Source organism: Serinus canaria, chromosome 12, assembly GCF_022539315.1.
Source record: "Serinus canaria isolate serCan28SL12 chromosome 12, serCan2020, whole genome shotgun sequence".
Classification (NCBI taxonomy): domain Eukaryota; kingdom Metazoa; phylum Chordata; class Aves; order Passeriformes; family Fringillidae; genus Serinus; species Serinus canaria.
This window is the reverse complement of record NC_066326.1, coordinates 9,850,005-9,874,755: the sequence shown is the minus strand read 5'-3', so window position 1 is coordinate 9,874,755 and position 24,751 is coordinate 9,850,005. Positions and strand designations below refer to the sequence as shown.

General features: G+C 42.0%; 1 protein-coding gene across 2 annotated transcripts in view; it reads right to left on the bottom strand.

Annotated features, from left to right (window-relative positions):
- Positions 1-2,561: 2,561 nt before the first annotated feature.
- UROC1 (urocanate hydratase 1) overlaps positions 2,562-24,751 on the bottom strand; it is a 36,039-nt gene continuing 13,849 nt past the window's right edge. The window contains exons 7-20 of one of the 2 annotated variants that reach the window (XM_009091113.4): positions 24,444-24,510; positions 23,740-23,883; positions 20,876-20,964; positions 20,353-20,415; positions 19,989-20,168; positions 19,383-19,480; positions 19,076-19,148; positions 17,876-17,997; positions 13,317-13,387; positions 12,308-12,406; positions 11,779-11,878; positions 8,551-8,632; positions 3,371-3,470; positions 2,562-2,804 (exon numbers count right to left, since the gene is read on the bottom strand). In XM_009091113.4, coding sequence (XP_009089361.2) covers positions 2,664-2,804; positions 3,371-3,470; positions 8,551-8,632; positions 11,779-11,878; positions 12,308-12,406; positions 13,317-13,387; positions 17,876-17,997; positions 19,076-19,148; positions 19,383-19,480; positions 19,989-20,168; positions 20,353-20,415; positions 20,876-20,964; positions 23,740-23,883; positions 24,444-24,510 — 1,429 coding nt within the window. In that variant the 3' untranslated portion in view covers positions 2,562-2,663. Of the gene's footprint in view, positions 2,805-3,370; positions 3,471-8,550; positions 8,706-11,778; positions 11,879-12,307; positions 12,407-13,316; positions 13,388-17,875; positions 17,998-19,075; positions 19,149-19,382; positions 19,481-19,988; positions 20,169-20,352; positions 20,416-20,875; positions 20,965-23,739; positions 23,884-24,443; positions 24,511-24,751 lie in introns of those variants that run through there. The other variant, XM_050979385.1, reaches the window with a different exon arrangement.

The window sequence follows — 24,751 nt, the reverse complement described above, 5'->3', positions numbered from 1 at the left end:
GAGAGCTGAGAGAGGGAAATTCTTTAGCAAAACACCCTGCCCACCATGAGTGAAAATATGGAAACAGCACTACAGGCCAACCCTGGGCAATGAAAAGTCACTGCTCAAGCATGACCATGGCACAACATCTCCCAAGGTAGAACAGCACAAAAAAAAAGAAAAAAATCCTACAAATTCAGCTAATGCACATATATTTTTTTTAAATTTATTCTTGGGCCAAGCTTTCTCCTTGAGAATGTTCAGCTGGCTTATGGCTCTCCAACACTTAAGGAAAAGGTAAAATGGTCCTGTATTTGCTATGGTAATTTACCAGTTCCCTGCTGCTGTGGGACTGGTGAGCAGTCCCAGCAGATGGTGCTGTGATCCTTCTGCTCAGATAATTCCTCCTTTCTGAGCGTCAAACCTCCTGCAGCCAGGGTGTGAGCTGGGGCCAGGCAGACTCAGCTCCAGAGAAGCTGGAGCTGTGGCTACACCCAGAACTCCCCTGGGTGTAGGTCCTCCCTGTCCTTAGCAGCCCCAGCCATCCCAATCTCCCTAGGGAGGTCTTTGAAGTCCCTTCTTTCATGTTCCTAGGAAGAGATGGGTCTGCACCCGAGTTTATTGCTTCACACAAAGGTGCATCCCTGGCTGAAGGATGCAAAACCTGTCAGCAAGCTCTTGCCTCCATCTGCAACCATGCACGAGGTTGTCAGGGTGTCTGCATTTTAGGAAAGTTAAGGTGCTGAGATTCATAGGAAGGATGGTTCAGCATGGCAAGCTTGAGGCTTCAGTGCACTGCAGAAATTCACTGATTGTACATCCCCTGCCCAGATCAGATCCAATGCAATGCCTATAGATGGATGGATGGATTTAAAACTCTTCTCCCTGTATTGGCTTTGCCCAGCAGTGAGGTCAGCTACCTAAAAATGACATCACAACAATAGCCTATTCACAGTCTGAGCTCTGCATGCAAGTAGAGGACAGATAATCAAGGCTCAGCAGGGCTCAGAAAGGGAACTTTGCACTGGGGTTGTTTATGGTTTCTGTTTCCCTGCTATTTCATCCCTGAGAGCAACAGGTTAGTGTTACCCTGTGCCCTCCCAAAGGTGTTATAAACCTCAGCCAGTTCAAATTTGTTAAGTGCTTGAGATTTGCAGTTAAAAGACCAAAGTAGATTTAAACATATACATGTAACTACACACCACATCACTGAAATAAACTCCAGTGAATAGTCCTACGTAAGACCAGCTGCTCACCAGTTCACTGCCTTTCTGTACCCCATTTTTCCTTAACTCATGCTGCCTCATTAATAGATTTCATAATCTGAATTTCAGCTTGTAGCTGTTTATAGCACTCATCCACATGGGTTCTGTGTGTCCCTACAGGCAGCACAGTTATAAACTCCCAGGGAGAAATTAATCATGGCTGTCCTGGTAAGGTTATGCCCTCTGGGCAATAAGGCTACGAGGACAAAAATAAGGTTCCTTTTGACCCCAGGACGTAAACATGAACATGCTGGTAGGTACCTCAGTACTGAATAATATAAAGGTCAAGAATTTGTGAAGAATCTTCAACATCTCATCTATGGGGCATTTTCAACTCAGAATTAAGATGAGTCTATGGAACAGCTCTACAGCCCTTGGTGCAAGAAAAGCCAGTGAATTTTCCAATTTTTCCTCTTGACAAAGCAAGAACCAGCAGTGGTTTTGGGCTATGAAGATTAGAGTGGTTTCACACAATACCAATACCCTAACTTTGGACCTAGTCCACAGTGATTATTAATAAGGTAATGCAGAACATATGTCAAAGCAAAGGCTGTCAAATCTGCCTGACAGCTACTCCCATCTCAATCATATGAACTGGCAATGTGGGCGGGTTTTTCCATAATGTAAAGCAATTCCTACCAACTGCAGATTGCACTTCACAGAAGGCTCAGTTTCAAGCAGATGCCAGACTCTCACTGTTCATCTGGAGAGAGACACAGTGCGTGAACAGAGTAAAGAGCTCGTGATTCAAAATAAACATTTCCCTTTCTTAGCAGCAGAGGCAGTGCAGAACTGCAGGGTGCTCACCTGTGGGTACCGTGGGCTCTAGCAGGGCTGGAGTTTCAGAGCCCTGAGACTGCAGCTCATCACATCCCCTCTGCAGCAGCACAGGCAGGTTTATGTGTGTAACACCTCTTTCCATTCTGAGAGGTGATGGACACAGTGCCAGGAGGCTGAGGGACATTCCAGAGCAAATCCACGGGGAAGGGACTGCTGCCACTGTGTTTGTGTCAGAATGAAGCCCATGTGCTGTGCAACAACCATGCTTAGCATGAGACAGGACAGCTAAGATTTACATTTGTACACTCATTAGTTTATATGTTATTAGGAATAAGTGACTGCTTCGTTGTTGGGGGATTTTTTTTTTCCATTTAATTTTCAGGGAAAAAATTCCCATTCCTTTCCCATCACGAACAGTTTCTAATTGCAAACATTGTTCCAAATACATCAGTGAAAAGACTGTTCCTGGTGGACCTGTCACAAACAGATTTGTCCCATTAATAAGTTAGAGAGGAAAAAGAGAACTCACATGGAACAGACATTTGCAAGGCTTTTATCATTTGGCCAGAGAGCAAAACAGGATATCAAAGAAGCAACGTCAAATACATCTGCAGGAGCAGCACTGCACTTGGAGTACCACTAATGTTTCATGGCTTGCTCCAAGATGTTCTCATCCAGCACCTTGTGAGGGAGAGTCACCCTCAGGGTGCCATTTTCCTTCATTGCTTGGCAGATGGTTTCATAAGCAAAGGCATTGCCCGACCAGCAGCGCCTGGCGACCTGTCAGACAGCAAAAATCAGACATTCCTCTTGCCACACCCCCCTTGCTCCATGTTTGTGCAAAAACTGGCACCCAACTCGTGACAATAAATCTTTCAACCCTCTGCCAGTTTTTAGTTTCCCCTCTGATTTTTGTAATACTTCATTTTTATGAGTAGTTTTTGGGTGGATGTGGTACTTTTCCATGCATAACCTTAGACAGATAAACACTGGTAGAGCCAGGTACCTTATAAACTTACAAAATTCCCTCACCAAAAATAATTGTGCACTCCATCCCAGCTCTGTTAAATTAGCACTAGCTTTGGATAACAGGATCATTTAAGCAGTCAATGCTTCTGTAGTAGGATAAATATTTTAAAAGGAAAATGTCACTTCAATGCATTTTCAAATATGAAATCAATGAGCCTAATTCCCTGCCAGCATGTAAGGATGAAATTCTACCGACAGCTAGAGAAATCATAACCTCCTTTTCCATCAGCAAAACTCTATGTTTTGATCTGTGTACAAGCAAGATTCCCCAAATTTAAAAAAAAATAATAAAGTATACATATATGAGTTTTGCTTACTCCATTGGAAACATCCCAGCTGAGCATCATCTTAGCTCGTTCTTCAGCTTCCTTGGACCCATCCAAAACCAGGCCAAATCCCCCATTGATCACTTCACCCCTAAAAAAGTTTAAGAGAATCAAATCAAAATAATTCAAACCAATACACAAATTTTACAGAGTTTGTTCAGTTGTACTGCAAGAAGAGGGATGAGAATACAGAAATTATTCTGAATAAGAAACTATCAGTGATATTTTATACCTATGATAAAAGAAAAATAGTGTTTAGCAGGCAAAGGCCTAATTTCCTGACCTGCAGCAAACCTAGTGCACCTTTCTTGTAATGCCCAGCTGGGAGTCCGGAGCTGCTCCCAGCAGGGATACCAAAAATTCAGCTTGCTCTGTATCTCCTGAGACCTGTACTATGTACTGGCTCTAAAAACAGGTGCAGAAAGGTTAACAGATCTGATGGGCCAGAGATTTACCTGTCTCGGGGTGTTTTTAAAGGTTCAGCTCCTCATGTTTGCTGCACTACAGCTGCCATCTAGCCAGGATCGTGAGGGTGACAGTGTGCTTACAGCAGCAGGCAGATGGATCTATTTATATCCTCTTGGGACAAATGACAGAGCATAAGCATTTTATTAAAAAAGTGTTAACTGCCACTTAATGCACATCTGCCTCAATCATTTCCAAAACCATCACTCATTTTGTATGAGATACAGAGATGTTTAAAGACATCAGTGCCAGCTTTTCAGGAAGCAGACTTATTGGCAGAAGAAGAACAGAAATATGTTAAAACGAACAGATTATTCTTGGGAGAAATAACAGTCTGGTTTTAAAGGACAGGGAAAACACGTAGAGCAAAACATCTTGTCTGACTTCAGAATCTGGCCTGTTCAGCTCCCATTCCATGGCATATGGTGAATAGTGGTGGATGCAGCTGGGAGATTAATCTTGCTGTAAATCTGTGACAGTTCTGGCATTGGAGCTCAGCATCAGCAATACCTGAGGGACAGGGCATATCATACAGTTCTACATGCTGTGAGACACTCATGGAAATCCCTGGAGGCAGGATTTTGTCCTCTGAGTTTTATAGTTAATATAAGTTTACAAAATTTACATTGAACAACATCAGACATGCCCATTGATCAGATAGGAGCTGAGAGATCCAGTCCAGGAAGGAATTGTTTCTTAATGTGTATTTTCTAGCAGTAACTTGAGCTTCTGAGGAAATGGGGAATTGAGGCTAAACTAGAGCCTCACAAACCTGAGATCTACTTCCTGAAACTAGAGCTCACGTTTTCTCAGTTTCAATGGAAAGTTGTTAACTCATGTGATGTTAATTGCCTTTCTACTACTACTCACATACAGTACCTGTGTGTGAAGTAGGACCCTATCACAGAGCTCAGCAAGGAACTCAGGGCTCCAGGTCTCACCATCATCTCAGCAAATTCCTTCTCTGAATTCCCTCCACTTTTCCATGTCACTATTACTGATGCATTTTCTGTGAAAGGCAGAGTTGCCTTCAAAGTGACAGTTCTCATAGCAGAACATCACTGAATGAATTAGGTTTTTTAACTGGAAAATTTGAAACAAAGTCATATTTTCAATTGAGATGTTTGAATATTGTAAGATTTGACTTTTCAAAATAAAATTACTCTTTTTGATTGAGACTGTCAGCTCTTTTCAGCCTGAAATTTAATTCCCAGGATGTTTTTACTGTGTGAAGTCTTTCACTAGTTCTGCTCTTAGTCTTATCTGGGGCTGAATACAAACAGCCAATCATCTGTATTTCTTGCAAATTCTACTTTTTGAATAGCTCATGTTGTCACTGTCGTCTCCGAAAGAGGGGACCAGACTGGATGACAACAAATGTAATTGTGCCAGGGCCAGTTAGTCCACCATACTCTGCTGCTCCTGTGTACAGAGGCCAAAGAACAGAGCACTGCTCTTTACTGTCAGAGTCCAAAGCCCCAGAAACCCAGACCTCTGAACCAGTGTTTTATAAAGATATTCCATATAGGAAGATGATGTTCCTTCAGTGGTAAAAATTCCCTCTGTCCACAAAATCTCAAAAAGCATCCTTTGAAGCCTAGGCATGAACAAGGAATATCTGATCTACTTGCACTTTAAAAAATTAAATTTAAATTTTTAAATTTATCTTTACAAAGGTACATTTAAAGCCTTTCCATCAATTTCCTTGGAGTTACTCCATTGCAAATCAGAATCACTCACCAGGATCTGTTCTACTGCCTAAAACCACTCCTACATTAAATGCCAGTGTTTGTTAGGATTTTCTAGAAAAAACTTCTCTCTGCCTTCATTAGCATTGGGTCACATTTTCAGGTAATTAAAGAAACATGTGGCATTTTGACCTAAGCTACCTCCTATAATTTCCAGATGTCTCCTCCTAAGATGATCAAAGAAAACAAGGCCTCTCTCACAATCAAGATGTCACACTGCTGACAGTGCAGATGGATTCTTAAATTGCTTCTGCCTTTTTGTTACTACAGGTTATCCAGGCTCTGTGCTAATATAATTCTGCTGCACACAAACAGGCAGCAAAAAGGAATAACAATCATTTGCTGTAATTATAGTCAAGACTATGTTAATCTTAAGTCTCTCCCAGAGTACATGTGATGCAGATTCCAGCTAAATAAATATTAATCCTGCCTTTCTTGTTTGCCCCAGAAGGCTGTAACAGAAAATAAAGCATGTAAAAGGCACTTGTGCAGTCTCAAAGGGAAGACACAGCAGATCTGCCAGCAGTTCTAGGCAAGCCCAGCCTTTGCAGGAAGGATTGGCAGCTAAACACAGTGCAATTGCCCATTTCTGAATTCCCAGGGCAGAACCTTGCCAGTGACTACTGGATTTCACTCTAGTCACATGTATTTTTGTTTATAAATATATATAAACTTTCACTTTCACATTTCCAAAGCAGCTGATGACAAAAAGGGTTTATCAAAAACATAGAGATTTCTTTCTGGCTAAGTCAGGTGGATTTTTAGGGCTCCAGAGAAAAAGCAAAACAGAGTCAAAAACTTAAAAGCACCTATCTTTTACCAGGCAAAGAAAGCAATTTTTTATGGCTGGGGTTTGTTTTTCTTCTTTTGCCACCTTTAAATTACTCCTCTGTTTCCTCAGAAGGCAAGGGGGTGCAGCCCTTTCACCTGCCAGGTGGTGCCACCTGAGTTAAGCCAAGCCTGCACTTAGTGACAAGATGTGGTCACCACAGCTGAGCCTCAGCATGGTGGCTTGTGGAGGCTCTGCAGACACACACCTGATTTTCAGGCCCTGCATTCTTCACTGAGGCACAGGAATTTAATGACAGAGGGCTATGCTGCTCCAAGAGCAAGGCAAGCAGACCCTGTTCTGCAATCACAAGCCCCCAAGCAACCATAGGAAATGACAAAAAGGAGAACCAAACCCTGTTTTTCCAGAGATATTTTGATTTGATTGAATGGCCACACAGTAATTTTCTGTTGCACTACATAAATTACAGCATAAAACTGCTCTGCCTTGTGGCAAAGTTTCTTTTAATGATGTAACTCCAGTTGCCAGACAACTAAAACAGTAACTGAAACAGTAAACTGAAATTGCAGTGTGGTCAGGGCCAGTTTTCTAGAGCTAAGGGCAGTCTCACCATTCAGCCAAGCTGTCTTTGAATGGCAGAGAGGGCTAAAAGTGTCCTGGAAGGACTGGCCTTAGAGAGACCAGAAAGGATTAGGATCATTTTTGTCCTTTGAATTAAGCATCTTCAATGCACAGAACATTTGTGGCATAAACAATTATTTTAGCAATTCTAATAAGTATAATTACCATAAAAATATCCCAAATACTTGGCACAACATGCTCTGAAAAGTGATTTTCTTTGCTTGTATTTCATAAGCAGATATTTTAAAAGGGAATTAAGACAGAACTTTGCTGCTGCCTCTGGAGCCTCAGACTGACATGACCAGAATAGGGAGACATTTTGTGTATGTGTTTTCCATTCAAAATTATTGAAATTATGAATGAAATCATGGCTGTGGGTCCTTATCACTGAAATCAGCAAAGACAAATCTTCACTCCACGTGCTTAAGTCCTCAGAAAGTTTTCTTTTCCCACTGTTCAGTTTTGCTCTCTTGCACCCTTCTATGCAGTATTTATGTCACAGAAATCAAAGGAATTAAGAGTGCAGCAAGGGAGCTCTTCAACTGACCTGAAGGGATATTTTCTGGATTCAGCTCATCCAGATGAACAACAATTAATTATCATAAAATGTCTCTGAGGATAACATCTGCAACAAGTTCTTTGGCTTGCTGTTTTTGGCATATTCCAGCACTGTTTGAAACAGGGAAGTATGAGGGTTCACCACAGTATTTAACAGAGGACTGTGCCTCTTTTGATTGCTGCCACCACCAAATGAAGACATGACTGTAAAATGGGAGAGGCTTGGCTGGAATATGCTGGAAAGTACAAACCAGAGCTAAAGAGTGCAGTGTGGCCAGGCTTTCCCACTTCCTGCAGCTCTGCCAATCCAGGTAGCCTTTCAGTGGCAGATGGAGATTAGTTTCCATCTCCATATAGAATATTTCTTTCATTCTGCTTTTCAGTCCAGGCAATTGTCTTAGTTCTTCACATCAAGTGAAGGAGGTGGTTAGTTCAATCCTTAATTGGCTGTGGTTTTTAATGCTACTGGGCACGAGCAGGGAGAGAAAATCTGGGGGGTTTGCTGGCACCTGAGCTGGTTTGTCTCAGTAACCCCTCATGCACTGCAGCACAGGAGCATTTCTGTTGGGGTCCTAAGGTCACAGGCTTAAATAGAGCTGGAGAGGAGACCTGAACACAATCCATCCACTGACACTCTGGCTGTGCATGTGTGAAGACAATGCTGGAAGCAGGATCTGTTCAAAAAGACCACAGCAGACTGTCCTTGTTCATCAAATTAAGTTCTTCAAACTGTGCTGTGGCCAGTGTTCAAAACACTTTCTGGACATAAGAGCATTAATTAGAAAAAGAGTCATGCAGCACCATACTTGGCTTTGTAATTTGTCCTTTCAGTCCTCGATTCCAAACCCATCCTTCCCACCATCACAACACAGCTCTCCTCTGGCACTACACATCTTCCCAGAAGTTCTGTCTCTCCTCCCCACACACACACACAGAGCTGTAGGAGCAGGATTCAGAGCCCAGCTTTAGGAACACAAACAAGTTCTCACCAGCCAACTCCACCCCCGTTGTGCAGCGCGACCCAGGTGGCTCCTCTGAACGCGTCTCCCACGAAGTTCTGCACTGCCATGTCTGGGAGGAGAGCGAAGGTGTTACTACTCATGGGCCACACTCATTTTTGTGCTGTTCTCTCCCTCCTCTGGGGCTGTGGGAAGGCAGGGTTGGAGGCAGGTTTTACTCACAGCTTCTCTCACAGATATACACTTATTGTATTTGCGGGGACCCTCGTGGCAAGGAGGAATGATGAATCTGACTCCATGTTCTCAGAAGGCTAATTTATTATTTTATGATACTATATTATATTAAAGAATATTAAACTAAACTATGCTAAAGAATACAGAAAGGATACTTACAGAATGCTACAAAGCTAATAATGAAAGCTCGTGACTCTGGAGAGAGTGCCGACACAGCTTGGCACTGCTTGGCCATTGGGTCAAAACAACTCACACCAAAACCCAAGGAAACAACCACCTGTGGCTAAACAATCTCCAGCCACATTCCAAAGGAGCAAAACACAGGAGAAGCAAATGAGATAATTGTTTTCCTCTTTCTCTGAGGCTTCCCAGCTTCCCAGGAGAAAAATCCTGGGCGAAGAGATTTGTCAGAAAATGTGAATGTGACCCTCACTGAGCATCTCAGTCCTGGGAGTAACAAGCAAGAGAGATTTATCTCCCACTCTGCCCTGACTTAGGAGGAAACAAATGCCAGTTTTACACTGTGGGATATGAGGGTGCTGGTGATTCCTGCATTTGTGCTCCCACACAGGCAGCTGAAGGACCTGCCACTCTTCAGCTCTGAGATACTTCTTCAGGGTGGAGAGAAATAGAATGTACTCCTTTGGGGTACCTCAGTCATGGAAGAACAGGCTGGACACATCCATGTATGCGGATTCAAAATGGGCAGGACACCTGGAACACTACACACCTTGGAGTTCTCAGAAATCTGAAATATTTTCAGATTGGAGTGCAGGGTTACTTCAGCCCTGTGCAGAAAGCCAGCCTAAAGCTAAGGAGCTGCATTTTGGGGACAGAGTTGGGAGGAAAATTATATCCACCCCAATTCTCTGAACACGTGGGAATTTTACCCTAAACAGGAACTGCTGAAACCACTAAGATGGTTTGTCTAGAAAAAACCCCAAAGAAATATAATTTAGCAAACAAATATCATTTGATTAATGCATGGTTTCCACTGAATTGTTCACTAGAATTTTGTATATTCACTGCAGTTTTTGCTAAAGCATATACCCAGAGGATAAGGGTAAAATTTACTGAAAACATCCAGATTTAATTCAGGAAAGATTCAATAAATAATTTGCCATATTTTTAAAGGAAAAATAAGAGAACAACAACAATATCCCCACCAGCCACATCTGCAGACCCACAGTTATGTGCCTGATGGAAAAATGAGTTTACTTAATCTATGTTAAACCCTTTCAAAAGCTCCATTATGGCATCTTTTATCTGACACTATTTCACTTTAAGAATGCAATTATCATAATTACAGTGCTGTCGAGATTGAATGGGAGAGATCTGAATCACCATCTTCTATAATGTACAGATTTTCTCCTCAGCCACTGGCCTGATAAGAGCTTGGACAAGGAGCGAACTAACAATGCAATAACATGCTGCTCCTTGGCTTTGATAAAGGTCATTGGTTGCAAATGTCTGTGCTGAAATACACTTTGCAGAGCAGCAGTGACCCATCAGGCTGAGGTGCTTCAAAATAAAATGAGACAAACATTCTGGAAATGTCCTGTGTGTTAAATAGGAGCAAATTCCACCTGAACCAGTTCAAAAGTTGTGTTAGAACAACAGGATAGATGAGATAGAAGACTATGATGTTCTTTTATTGCTTCCAGAGGCTCATCTGGTAAAACAGATTTAGGCTGGGTTCTAAAGACCAGTGATATCAGAGGCCAACAGGCTTTAGATAAGCCCATGAAGAAGAAATTGGATCACATAAATCACAAAAAGCAAAGAAAACCACAAAGCACAATAAGCAAGGGGGTTTAGCAAGCCTTGTTTCTATTGCCCTCTTCTAAGGGCATTGCCTGATGATTACTTCTGTTGCTAAGATGGAGACATGACTTTGAATTTCTGTTCTTTGTGCAGCTGCACCATTTTCTCTCAGCTTGTCAGAAACTAACATTATTCAAGGCATCTATTTGCTCTATTAGGACTAGCCAACACGCTCAAAAAGTGTTGAAGTGGCACTGATGGACACAGTTAAAAGCCTCATTTCACCAGGAAATCCAGTTAAGAGAGAACTTCTCTCCTCGAAATTGAGCCATAATTTGGTTCTATTACGAATTTCCATAATGGAAGTAATTCAATATGCTCAGCTTCCTCTATCATAATTTCTCCTTCTACAGCAGCAGATCCTCCAATCTCACACCTCTTTGTGATTGTCAGCTCGTGACATAGAGAAACACCACGGGGCTAAAGCTATTACTCTAATTTCCACTTTACAGATGGAAAATTGAGGAAGATTTAGGATTAAAAAGTGCTTAGTGCTTTATCCATTTTTTCAAGTGTCCAACCTGATATTTCTTGGGTTTATTTCTCTAAAAGATGGTTTCACAAACTGAGAAGCAGAGTCTGGTTAGCTCAGGTCATTTGTGCAGATTTAAAGGCTCCTTTTGTAGAGCAAATCTACATTATCTGCCCACAGTCACACTTAAAATGAGCAGCAAGGCCTGGCTTTTATTCTTATGCCTTTACTATCAATATTTCCTCATGACCAGAAAAGTTCCCTTCAGAAACTCCAGACTGTTTTCCTGAGTCCTCAGGCAATGGAATGAAAACAGCTGTGAGTCCCTTTGCTTTCAGCAAAATATTATTATAGACCTGATTTTGATCTTGTGGATTCCAAGGAGATGCGGCCACAATCAGATCACCTGTTTGAAACAGTGAGATTCCAAATTAAAATCAAACAGAAGATACAATCCTCTGAGACTGCTCTCCATTTGCATTCAGACACATCTGGTGCATTTTCATTGAATTTCCAGCAGTGTTCAGGACCTCTCCTATGTAACTAGCTCTCCACTAGTGTCTATATTGTTAAATCCCACAAAGCTTCTCAGGAAATCTGATTAATTGGGATTAAAGGGTGTTTTTTAAACAAAAACATTTAAAAAATGTTGCATAAAAAAAGCTATTTCTGTTCTAAAGCCATTTCCTTGCTGGCCCAGGCAGAGAAGCCTCAGCTGTTCCACTGACCTGCACAAAAGGCTGATCCATCATAAATGTTGGATGTTTCCCTGAAAGGGCTGTCAGTCCCACTCACATCGTGGTGGTCTCTGCTGAGGACCACTGGAGCCTGGAAAAAACCAAGGACAAGACAGTGGAATCCTCCAGATTGACACTGCTACTGAGGACCATTATCTGCTCAATTCACTTCTGTCTTAAGCCTTAATATTTGGTGCCCTGCTAAGGAGTTACAGTCCCTGCTTTGTGCTCTCTGCAAATCACAGAATTATATGTTGTGATTGTAGGTGCCCAAAGAGAAAATTAGACAGTCTCATCATGAAACAAAAATTTCAGAGAGTTTCTAAACCCACCTGTCTCCCGTGACAGAGCACAATACTGGTGGCAGGCAGAGAGGACTGAGCTCTTACACAAACTGCCCCCCTCTAAATGACAGGCACTTCTGCTCTCACTGCTTGAAGCTTTCTCCTTTGCCACCTGCCTCCCCAGTCCCAGATATTAAAAACAATTAGCAGAGCACATCAAGACAAAAGAGACAAACCTTTATCTTCCCTTCAGAAATGGCTCGATTAATAGCCACAGCTATGGACACACGACCCTTCTGATCAGAATACAAGATTCTGGCTTGAGAGCCAACAACCTGGAAAAGAAAAGTGACAGAGGGATAAGGTTCTCTGCCACTGGCTTATCTTCAGGTCCCAGATGAATGGAGTCACAGGAGTGACCCCTTTCCTTCACAGAAAAAAGTGCACATTATTTCTTCACCAACATCCAGCTTCCAGAAAAAAAATTCAAATCCCTCTTTGAACTTAGTTTTATCTTCACTCACACAATCCATGAGATGTATTTCTGTATTCAGCTGCCACTGCCCAGTAAATTCCACTCTTTAACTCAACCTGATTGCTAGGCTATAATCCCCCTATCAACAAATCCCTTAACCAACAGCTGAGAAGCAAAGGTTTGGAGCTGGTGATGGTGGGTTGGAAGGGAAAATGTGGCAAAGAACATCTGTCCTGCACAGCTCTGCTGTGCTTCCAGACTGGGAGGGCACATATGAGCTCTACAGCATCACTTGTTGGCTTCACAGGGAGAGGAAAAGGAAAACAAAGGATGATCCACTGGTGTCCTGCCTCCCACAGGGCAGAAGGATGGCAGCTCTTCAGCCCTGTCTCCTGTTTTGGAAAGGGTTTGGGAACTGCACCTCTGAGGAGCTTGGTCCACAGCATTACCAAGAGGAATATTTTGAATAGCACTGTGAAAGAAAGGTGGTTACAACTGAGGTGGAGGGTGAATCACAGATTTGTTTTACAGATATGTTTCATTCCAGATACAAGAGTAGATATTGCTGGATTATTTTGATATTTCCAGATGAGGAAGTGAAGGGGAAGAGCTACTTCAGCTCAACCTAAAATCCTGCTGTGAAGAAAAGGGTTTCAGTTGTCAGCCCCAAGAGCTACAGACTGTGTTTTCATTCCTGTCCATCCCTGCTCTTCACCCCAGCATCCAGTTCCAGGAGCAGGCACATCTGCTGCAGGAGGTTGCGCACTTACCAAGCTGTGCCTGCCAGCTTCCCGAATCCAGCGGATGTTGTCGTGGTACTGCTGCTTCACAGATGTGCTCACTTGTGAGAGAAAACGAGGAAAAATACAGCTTGAAAATTAATGCAATATGTTCTAAATTTACTCTAATTCATCTGGCAGCACTAGGGAGTCACATGCTACTCTCAGATACAAGCGTGCATATAGGAAATGCTGTATAAAGTTCTCTGTGCAGCTGATGCAGCAACTGCATCGTGTATTTAGAGAAAGGTAGAAGATGCCACTCAGGAGAGAGCTGGAATGGCAACTCCCATTTGGATCTTCAGCAAACTAAATTAAAATGAAATATGGTTTACGTGTACTGTACATTTTTGGTCACCTGTTTTACTGCCTACTAAAGGCCAATCTATTACTAATCTTTGCTAAATTAGTCATTTCATCAAACTCCATGACATGGGGTACTGCAATCCAGTCTTGTACCACATAGTGAATAACTCCTTTGAGGCAGCCAGCAGAAATTCTCAAAAGCAGCTTGCAACACACACTTGAGGATAAGTTGCACCAATGGACACCATATCTGGGACACAGATTTACAGCACAGCAGTTACTCTGCACAACGTGGTCCTTGGATGTTTTTGCACCAAGATAAAACAGAGGTCTTTTTTCCAGCTAAGAGGTTTGTTGCCTCACATTTCTATGGAACAAAAACTGCACAGGAAAATTTATTATTCGGGGGTTACTTTATACATAAATCCACCCTACACCTTGTTTAGATGTATAGGTTACCTAAGAAGACAATTATATTTAATATTTTAGCATTCTCCAGCTCCTCTTTTCATTTATATCCGTCTCATTCCATCTCAATCAGCCAAATTAAAAAGGAATAAGAACATATTCCAAGTGAAAGACAGCGAAATATGGCACATATCAGTCACATGGTGACCTCAGCACAATCAGCTGCCTCCAAAGGCACAGCACCATCTGTAGTGAGTGAGTCACAAAAGAGATGAGGGGTACAGTAATGGGACAGAGGCATTTTGCTGTCCTCATTTAGGAGGTTTTACAGCTCAGATGGGGTTACAGTGCCTGAAGAAGTTACTTACTGGACTAAGCTATTTCACACTAGAGAGTGAAATAGCCCTGAGAGTCAGACTCAGGTACCAGGGCTCAGCTGGCCTGTGACAGCACAGTGACACAGTGACCTGTTCATGCGCTGGAGCTTCAAGGCAATCATCTCTGCAGATGCCAAGACAGAATGTTCTCTATTTCCAGCTCTCACCCCTTTTCATAGCAAATTATAACATACAGATAAGTTATGTTTCAAAGTCAAGCTGGAGAAACTGCACACTGCTAACTTGAAATAGTCTCTGAGAAGAGTGTTTGGACTACTGCTGCTGCACTAGGAAGTATCACAGCAGTTATACAGGCTAAAACCAGAAAAAGGAAAGAGGAAAATATTAGAAATTCACATTCAACCTGTGTTAAACACATTGTTTAAGGGAAATGAAAAATATGCTCCTTCCTGCAGAGGCAGGCCTTCCATACCCAGAGCTTTAATGATCCTAAGGAGACCTGTCAGTGCTCGAGGGGCTGGCTTCAAGTGATAGCTTCTAAACTCTGCAGTGAGGATTAACATGTCAGCACTTCACTTTGCAGGGAGTGAAAGATGAAACAGCTGCTAGTGCTGTCCTAATAGGATTGTGCTGCCACTCAGAAGCTTGAAGGAAGCAGCCTCCAGAAGGTAATGGGCACTGTTCACTTAGGTTATTATAGATATGCAATGGGAGTTCATTGGAATACCTCTAAAAAACCCAACAAAACAAAACCAAAACAACAGGGAATGGGTTCCTTTCTATCACTTTTTAAGCTCTATCAGAGAACACTTAGCATATTTTATACTTCACAGTGCACAGACTTACAGAGGAAAAGATCTACAGAAGAAAAGCCAGATGAGAATACTGGCTACAAGGACCTATCTCAACACAGCACACATCTGTCCCTTCCAGCCAGCTCCAATAAACAGTTGGATTTAATCAGTTTTCCCTGGGGAAGTGAGGAATACTCCCTTTTATTTAGTCTTATTTCCTGCAACTGAAAAAAATCTCACAAATTTTTTTTTCAGAAAGACTTTATAGTAACCCCATCTATTTCATTTGCTAAACTTCTGCCTCCACCTTCCCATCCCAACAGAAATGTGTTTTTTTTAAGTCAGGCAAGCAATTATATTGCTTCTGGTATTTCATAGGCCCTTGTACACACCTAGGATTTAAAATATACTGAAAAGCATTGTGTTCCCAGGGAAATTGTCCCAAGGAACACAGAGACTGGCTCCCTTAGAGAGATTTACATTGTTATGCATCAGCTCAGCCTTCAAACTACCACAGAGGTCCTAAAACCAAGTCACACCCCAATCACCAGTGCTACATCTCTCATGCAAGGGCATTCCTAAAAGCTCAGGTAGAAGCAGATAATAAAATGACAAATCTCACAAACTCTGAAAGAAACTCATCTCCACAAAAGAAGAAGAATAATTAACAGTGGATTTAAGACCAAGTTAAATGTTTAGGCTTGGAATGCAACAGAGTTCAGCTTTGTTGAGTTTTCACTTAGTTTTTAGAACAGATTCTTTTATAAATTTCAAAGGTAGGCTCAGATTTCAGATATGTATATGTGTGAGGCTATCCAGACCCTTAAAATTTGGTCCAAACTCAGGCCTCATAGAAAATGGACTGCAAGTGGATTATTCAAGCATATGTATGCATGAATGTCTATTTTTCTGATCAAATTTTGTTTTTCTTTCTCTATGAATTAAATTTCCATTGTCCTGTCAAATTTAACAACAAATAGAATAATAGCCTTGCCCTTAATCCTGTTTTCACCTGTTGGGATTTTTTTATATGTCATTTTTTTTCATTTAAATTGAGAATATACAAGCAATTGTTCAATGCCTTTTGTTTGTGCAAGAGACTTCTCTCCCCAGCTTTACATGACATCCATATAAACACCCACATTCTCCTGTACACAGAGGAACTGATTCATTTCCCAGTCTTGCAATGCAAGCCATCCAAAGGTCATAGAATGGTTCAGTCCTGAGAGAAGGTTTCTGGAATCTGCAGTGCATGGCAGAAAAATTACTGCAGATTTCTGAAGACAGATCCAGCCGTACAGTAATGGATTTCACCCTCCCTTCAATAAAGCCAAGGGACCAGGCTTAAAAACATGGAAGTTTCAATACCCACAGATCAGAGTAAGCACTTCTGGGTTATTGCAATGAGCTGGTTTTGCATTGAACACAACTCATGACTCCTAAGGAAAGATCAGAGAACAGACAGAACCAAGGACCTTGCAAGGTCAGACCCACTGTACCAATAATTCTCCTCTTGGGAGGAAAGGAAGGCTGGACACCAGCCGTGCATCATAGGAAGACAAGAGAACTTTTATTCCAAATGAAAGACATCTGAACAGGATATATCCTTGTCAAAAATACTACCCAGGATTCTCCCAGTGCTGATTGTTCCTGAACAAACAGGACTGCCTTCAAAATTTTCATGCTTCTATTTGTATTTCAATGTCTTTCATGAAAAAAAAAGCAACAAATATTTCAATATAACCAGGGGAAAAAATATTATGCTCTCGTTCTCAAAATATGGTTTGGATTTCTGATCCATTTCCTTTTGATCTGGAGGAATTCCTCAGAATTCAAGGATTATTTTGTTGATTCTGGAAAGCACAAAATCTGGTGGTCAAAACAGAAGAGGTGAGGATTTCAGTGCTTGGGGACAGTGACAAACCTTTGACCCTGCTGTCTGGTAAGTGCAAAGGTAGGGAAAAGGGTGGAGCCTTCTCCATCCTGGGACACCAGAATTAATGTTTGCTGACACAAAATTAGCTTTGTCTCAGTTCCCATTCATAAGCAGGGGATACCAGTAATAGCCCAGTTTCAGGGATGGGGAAGAGTGCAATTCCTGGATCCTAGGGCAGCACACAGAGCCATGCAGGTGTTCCAAACTGGTTCCACCAGCCAGTAGAAAGAGCTGCCAATCTATTAACAAATGACAAAAAAGATCTCAAAATTGTAATCACAAAAAAATGACACTGGATGGAGCACCACACCCAGGAAACCTGGGATTCCTGTCACTGATCTCCTTGCTAACCTCTTGAAAACCTCCCTAGATTTTCATGCCTCACCTGCCTGTGAGACAGGAGCAAAGCAATTTGACTCCTTAAATTACTCTTGTAGACCTGACAGTGAAACCTACTGATTGCCTTAAAGTTTCAAGGCAACAAAGTTTAAAAACACCTGCAACAACTAAAAAGAAAGGCTCTTAGCCAGAACTGCTTTGGAATCAACATCCCAAAGTGGTGGTTTTCTGTTTTACCAGTTACCTGCACTGTTGCAGTGCAGGCTGCACTCCTACTAGGAGTTTAGACAGCAGCAACACTTCCTGCTTACAGGGAACCTGGAAGACCTTGCTTTCCATGTTTTCAGCCAACAGCTAGCACTCATTTGAGCTCTGGGTTTCCCTTTCTCTGCCAAGCCCCCCGTGGGGGTGTGTGGGATGATGCCTTACCTCCCTGGCGGATGGAGTCCTCCAGCACTGACATGGCAATGGAGTCAGTTGTAGCAAGGTCCCGTGGGTCACCTGAGGTACAAACCCAGCGGAATGGCCCAAATCCCAGGGAAAAAATGTCCCTGGGAAGAGAACATGTTTCATTAAGAGATAGTTGAAATTCTTTCCTTATTTATCCTGGCTGCTAGCAGTGCTTTTTCTTTCATTAGCTGGAGACGGAAGAATTTGAAACATTTTCAGTGCACTAATCTAAACAGAAGCATCAAGGACCATTAACTGAGAAATTAAACACTGCTGTTTCATGCAGCCACCCACTGGCGTCTAAAAGTATAGTCAGGCCAGAATTTTGATAGTCATGTTGGACAGTTCAATCAAGTGCATCATCAGATGAATTGCATCTTTTCTTCTGTTTCATTAAATATACTCTCCCTGCTGCCTGGTCTTTGTGTCCTTAACCCAGGCTAACCCTGAGTGCATCTACACTGTCAGACAAGGGCAGGTTCTGACCGAGTGCCTGAGTCCAGGCTCATTTGCTGTCCACATTGTTTATGTACAATAGTGGGACACGCTTCACTTGAGGGCCGGAAGAAAAGATCTAATCTGGCTGGGGCCTTACTCTATGCTCAGGCTCTTATTCACATGGCATAGGCAAGCTAAGCATGAGTCAGAGGAAAATCAGTTCTAAATCCAGTCCCTCAACAGATGTCCTGAGCTCAGCTGTTTCCACAAGCAGCATGTACAGCATGGGTAAGAGGCACAGCTGGTGCAGAAGAGTGTCCTGTTTCCATCATACTTTTAACTTCAGGGCACATATAAGGCTTGGATTATTAGGGGTTGATCTCTACTGCTCTGAAGAGACAAGCACTCAGCTTTTAGCGCCTAGAAGTGAAGTTGCCTCTAGTCACAGTCTGAGGCTGTGACCTTGCTCTTCTTGAGCAGAACTGCTTAAGGAAAAGTCATGCAAAGACAAAATGCAGCTACTCCTGTAAAGGAGTGAAGATTGTTGATTTGACAATGGCTAGCCTACACTAATTCTGGCTTAACACTTGTGAGAGCCATTTTTCTACTGCTGTTGCCTCCTTTGGATCATTTATCATTGCAGATCACTGTCAGACTGCACTAATCTCTGCAGTACTCTCCCTCTGAAGAGAGGGAGTCACAAGATACTTGACAGCATATTCCCAGCTCTGCCCAACATACCCCATGATGTGCTGAACATAGGAAGGATATCGAAATTCTGTTTTATTTGCTCCTTTCTTTGCAACATCAGCACCTATAAAAGAATTTTAATAGTCAGTCACTTGATGGAGGAAAACTATAAAATGAAAAACCAGACTGCACACAAGATCCTAGGAAAGTTCTATCTCAGCCAGGGAGGGCCAGGGGTCTCAAAGAACAAGAGAGAAAGAAGGACTAAAGATTAGAATTTCAGTGGCCAACCCTGTCCTACTTAACAGACACAGCAGGATTGTTCTCCTTTCCACCTACAGCTCCAGGATTTACTCACCAGCTCTCTGAGCTTCCAAGAGAAAAGCATTGCCATAATCCCAGAAAAACATGCCCTTATCAGCTAGTTTGTTAATAGCAGCTACATGCCTCTTCAGACTGAAATAAAGAAGGAAACAGTTATTCTTGATGAAATATGAAAAAGGATAATATCATTGACTAACCAAAGGCATGGGAGTAGGAGGAGACAGAGGGAATGGAAAGACCCCAGATAAATTCAGACATAAGCCCACAAGATATCAATTGAGATGCTTTCAGCCTCTGTAGCACCTGTTATCCTCAAAACCTTAAGGGATTTACAGTCATTGAGGAAACTTAAATAGCAAAGAGGTGTCACTCATATCTTTCAGCCAAGCAACACAGCCAGCTCTGGAGATGGAGGCTGATAACAAAAACCAGCTTGCACAAAACTGCAGAACAGTTTAAGTAGCTCACAAAGCAAGCAGAGAAAAACCTGAAAAACAGAACATCACTGTTCTGGCCTCTTCCTTGGCCCAAACTGCCCAAATTACCCTCTCTTTCCAGCAGTGGACTGGTACCCCCTGACTGCATGGCTTGAAGAGCAGCTAAACTCAAAGGTTAGGAAGATGAAAGATCAAACCCTCACCTCTCTTGTACCAGTGTCCGGAACTTCCCTGGGTTGGAGGAGAGCAGCTGCTTTCCCTCCTCAAAGCTGAGCTGCACTGGGTAGTACCCCCCATTGAATGGGTTGTGGCAGGAGGTCTGGTCAGAGCCCAGGTCAACCAGCAGCTCTCCTGTTGTGTCCAGCTCATGCACCAACCTCTCCCTAGGGGGGACAGCAAATGAACACAAGGGTGAAGATCTCCTTTCTGAGAGCACATTTTCATGAGCATCTAGAGTAATGTACTCAGCACTATTTTTAATGTCTCTTCCAAGTTTGGGAACTAATTCGACACATTGACCAAAAAGCCAGAGCATTAATGTACTCATTATCCACTCATACTACTCACCACAGATCTACCACATTCCCATGGTAACCCAAACTGAGGGCAATTTTCTTCTTTCTTGCTTCTCTAGAAAATAATAAAAATATTGGTTGAAGAAAATGCATCTCATTCAATCTTGAAATGTACAAATCACACACAGACTCAAACCCTGGGGAAAAAAAAAAAGCCTGCATGTGGTTTTCAACAATTATCTCAGAAACAAATTTTCTACATAATTGTTAATCAGGAACTCCATGAAGCTTGAGTGATGCTGCAAGTGTAACATTCGTTGTAATTTCTCCATGCATATTCATGAAACTAAATGAAGCCACGTTTAACATGCACAAATGACGTGAAGCATTAGTAGTCACTAATAAAGACTTCTGCAGCTTGGGAAGTTGGATTCACGTTCCTAAGCAGACCTGGAACGAGAAGAGGTGTTCCTCAACCCCTCCTAAGTGCAGACTACAATGGCACAGGGCAGAAAGACGTGAGTGCAGGGTTAGGAAGCAGAGTCCCACTCACAGAGTCAGGTTACAGGTCATACCTGAGGCGGGCAATGCAGTGGTCCAGGTTGTTGGAGATTTCCATCAGCCACCCCTGCTTGTGGCGTTTCACAAGTGCTGCTTCATCCACCTGAGAGAAATAGCAGAGATCTTAAAACTCCTATTTCCCCCATGCAGTCATTTTCACCTTTAGTTTTTCAATTACCCTGCAGGAAAAAGTAATAAAAAGTAAAGGTAACAGCCCTACTATTACCTATAGTATATAAGTATATATATAGAGTACAGATATAGATATTATATATATAATTATTGTTCAAATGCTTATTTTTCACCTCTGATTTTTTTTTAAGCTTTCTGTTCTCTTTTACTCCAGGCTTAAAGAAGAAATAGACTTTTTTGATACATCCCTTCCCAAAATATTTTATGAATCAAAATTTATCATTGAATTTGTATAAGAGGTAATATAGGTATTAAGAATTCCTATTGCTTCTTTTCATGATTATGTTAAAAGGCAAAAAAAAGCATCAAATTTATTTTTGAAATCTGGCTATTTTTTGTAAAAAGAATGTTTTTTAATAATTAACAAACTATTTTCATTGATCAGCCTAGAGAGACATTTCTGCCAGGCTGCCCAAGATGAAGCTATGGTTTGCTGAATAAAATTAACCCTCACTTTTGTTCTTGGGCTGCTGGTTGAAAACCTCAACCAAATATGGAAAGAAAAGAGGAAAGCATTTTCCTGTCCCAGCTGCCTAATGCTGCTGAAAAATAGAACAGAGCAAAACAAAATTATGTCTTTAATTCCCTCTCGCTTGAACTTTGAAGTTCCAAATAAGCTCAGTCCCAAATCTGTACTCTCTCCAGGGCTCAGCTTCTGTGTGTGCCAGGGTGTATGTGCCTAAGAGACAGCTAGATAAAAATATAAATGGATGGACAAACATGGTGGATGGAGGCTTTGGCACAAATTCCATATCAATGGTCCAATGTGGAAGCTTGCACATCATTAATTCATTTATAATGAGCTATCAGTGGCATAAGGCAAGAAGCAAAATTAATTTAAACCCATATTCGGTGGTAGCAACAGATTTAAACCCCCCACAGTGATGTGTGTGCACAAGAACACATGACCTGAGCATCTTCTAGTATTTCATTAAAGCATTTTTTTACTTCTCTATAATCTTGCCCCATCATTTTAATTCTTTCTCATTAAGAAGGTATTTATATGTAAATTAAATAAATTCTGTATTCAGGAGTTGCTTGAACACCAGGAAACCTTTTCTTCCCCAATATTTCTTAGCATGGAACACCATCCATCATTTTTCACATCAGTAATGAAGACTATCCTTCCCAAACCCCAGATTATGATAGTAACAGTGTCACTGCCAATGGAATTATTCAATAAAGTCAGATGCCATGGGGGACAGCTTCTTCTGAGATATTTAAATCAGCACAGGAGGAAAAATATTAAGTGGTCTGTATGAATTACAAGAATTGGGTTCATTTAAATCCCCACATAACACAGTTGAGAGCTATTTAAATGTTACCACGTCCTACATATTTTACTCTAGCTCCCTCTGACATTCCTAGTCTTTCACAGACTTGCTGGATAAAGAAAACTCACTTCCTTTGAACCACACTTTCAAAAATATGCTCATTTTTGGATCAGCATCTCAGTAATTTAAAAAATTGCATGAAAAGGATGAGCTAATGCTGCCTCCAGTGTAATCCCAGAGAGCCCAGTGCAGCTCAGAGGAGATATCTGGCCCTCCACACAATTATTTCATAAAATTACAATCAGCTTCCTGTCAAACAGGAGAGGTAAAATACTTGCAGCACTAATCCCTTCTGTCAGAGCTTTGGAAGCCCTGGCTGACAAAATGATCCCTTGCACAATTCAATGTCATTTGCATAAATAGTTCCTTAAATAAATAATATGTTCATATATATAGCTATCCACATGTGCTCCTGAGACTCATTTCCGACAAGGATCATCTCACAGGAGATAAAAACCAGGCAAAATTCAGTCCCCTGAACAAAATCATCTGCAGCCATAGAGATGAAAGGACAAAGGATGGCTGTGAATGGCATTCACTGAAATCTTTCCTTTGTATTCCAGCACTTGAAAGACCATGATGACAGAAGTCTGAATAAAGATAATTTATTCATTAATAATTTATTCAATAGAAAATTGAATAAGCTTATTTAATCTGCAGGGAGTACCTGATGAGATCTCAAATACATGCAAAACCCAGGTGCCAACAAAACCACCTTGCACCCTTTCTGTAAAGCTGCTGAAGCCCAAGCCGTCCATGAAAGACCTGAGGCAGCCAGAGCAGCCAGGGTTACTGCACGTGACGTGGGCAGTCTAACCCACTGTGTTTTAAAGTTTAATTGTAACTAAAATGGATCAGATTGTGATATTCTTATTCTTCACACTGCAGTGTGGCATGCCCACAGCAGAGGTTTCCCAGCTAACTGTCTGTGAATGAATTTAGCGGAGAAAGCCAAGCTCCCACTCCAGGCAGCTCTGACTGGGGCTTAGTTCTCAAAAATCCCTTCTTCTGAGGAGTAACAAGAGCCCACCACGTGCATATCTACAGGAAAACCCAATCCATTTTGGCCAGCCTTGGATCTGCTCATCCAAGAAGGTTTCTCCTGTGCATTGAAACCAAAGCCAGTCAGAAGCCATTCTAAGTCCCTATCTTTGCAGTCTGAGCCAATGAGTAAATGAATAGAGAGTGGAAAAACAGTGAAAAATGCTCAGTAATGGAAAAAAGAGATATATCTTGGAAAATAGAATATTTTCTGAGTTTGTTTTGCCAGGGTTACTTCAGGAACCTGTCAGATCAGAAGAACGGGGATTCTGACTCAGCATGAGAAGACAGAATGGCAGCACTGCTCTCACCTCTGCAATGATCCCCACACAGCCAGCAATGACTGCAGCCTTGGCCTGGGCCCCGCTCATGCCCCCGAGGCCAGAGGTGACAAACACCTTCCCAGACAGGTCCTCTGCCCTCAGGTACCGCCGGCCCGCGTTGAGCACCGTCAGCTGCACACAACAGACACAGCCATCACCAGCAGCCCTGAAAGTTAAACAGCTTCTGTCCCTTCAGCAAACAGACTTTGGAACTCTGGGGTCGTCAGCACCACGAAACACTTTAATCCTTGAAGAAGGAAATGTGTCTCAAAATGATGTTGTGAAACCATCTGTCCTCATTATGCTTATTTCTCTCACCGTGGAATAAAATAATCAGTGGTTCCCAACATGCTGCTCATGCAATAGAGAGACTTAAAGGTGTCTGGAAAGGACAGCTAAGGAAAACAGCCAAGAAAATACTTTTATATAACGCATTTGGTCAATTCATACTTCACATTTTGTAGCTGAATGTGAGCTCAGATTGAGATCTTGATCGCAAATCCCTACAAGTCTCTGTTCTGGATAAGACATATCTAAGTAAAAAAACATTATTTTTTAATGTAGCAGGCAAGGAGAATTTCTTTAGCAGCCAGAAGTTCCTCTCACAGCAATCCAACCCACTCCCACAGCCAGCCACCATGGGAGAAAGCCTCCTCCAAGAGGTGCTGCCAGGGCTTTCCCCAGGTCCTTACCACGGTCCCATGGACTATTCCCTGAGGCCCAATGTAGCAGTAGCTCCCTGCAGTCATCTGACCATACCTGGGGACAGCAAGGAACACAGTGACACCACACATTGCTCAGCCTGCAGTGGCACTTGTCCCCTTGTGCTTCCAGTACAACAAAAAACCCTCTGTGCTTCACTTTATTGTTAAAGGTCTGCTGTTACCAAATTCTCAGCTTAACAATTTTACCATTAGCAATGCACCAACATATTTTTGGAGGAGTGTTTAGCTCATTGAGTTCGAAAATACATGGATCAAAACCTGAGTGGCATTCAGCA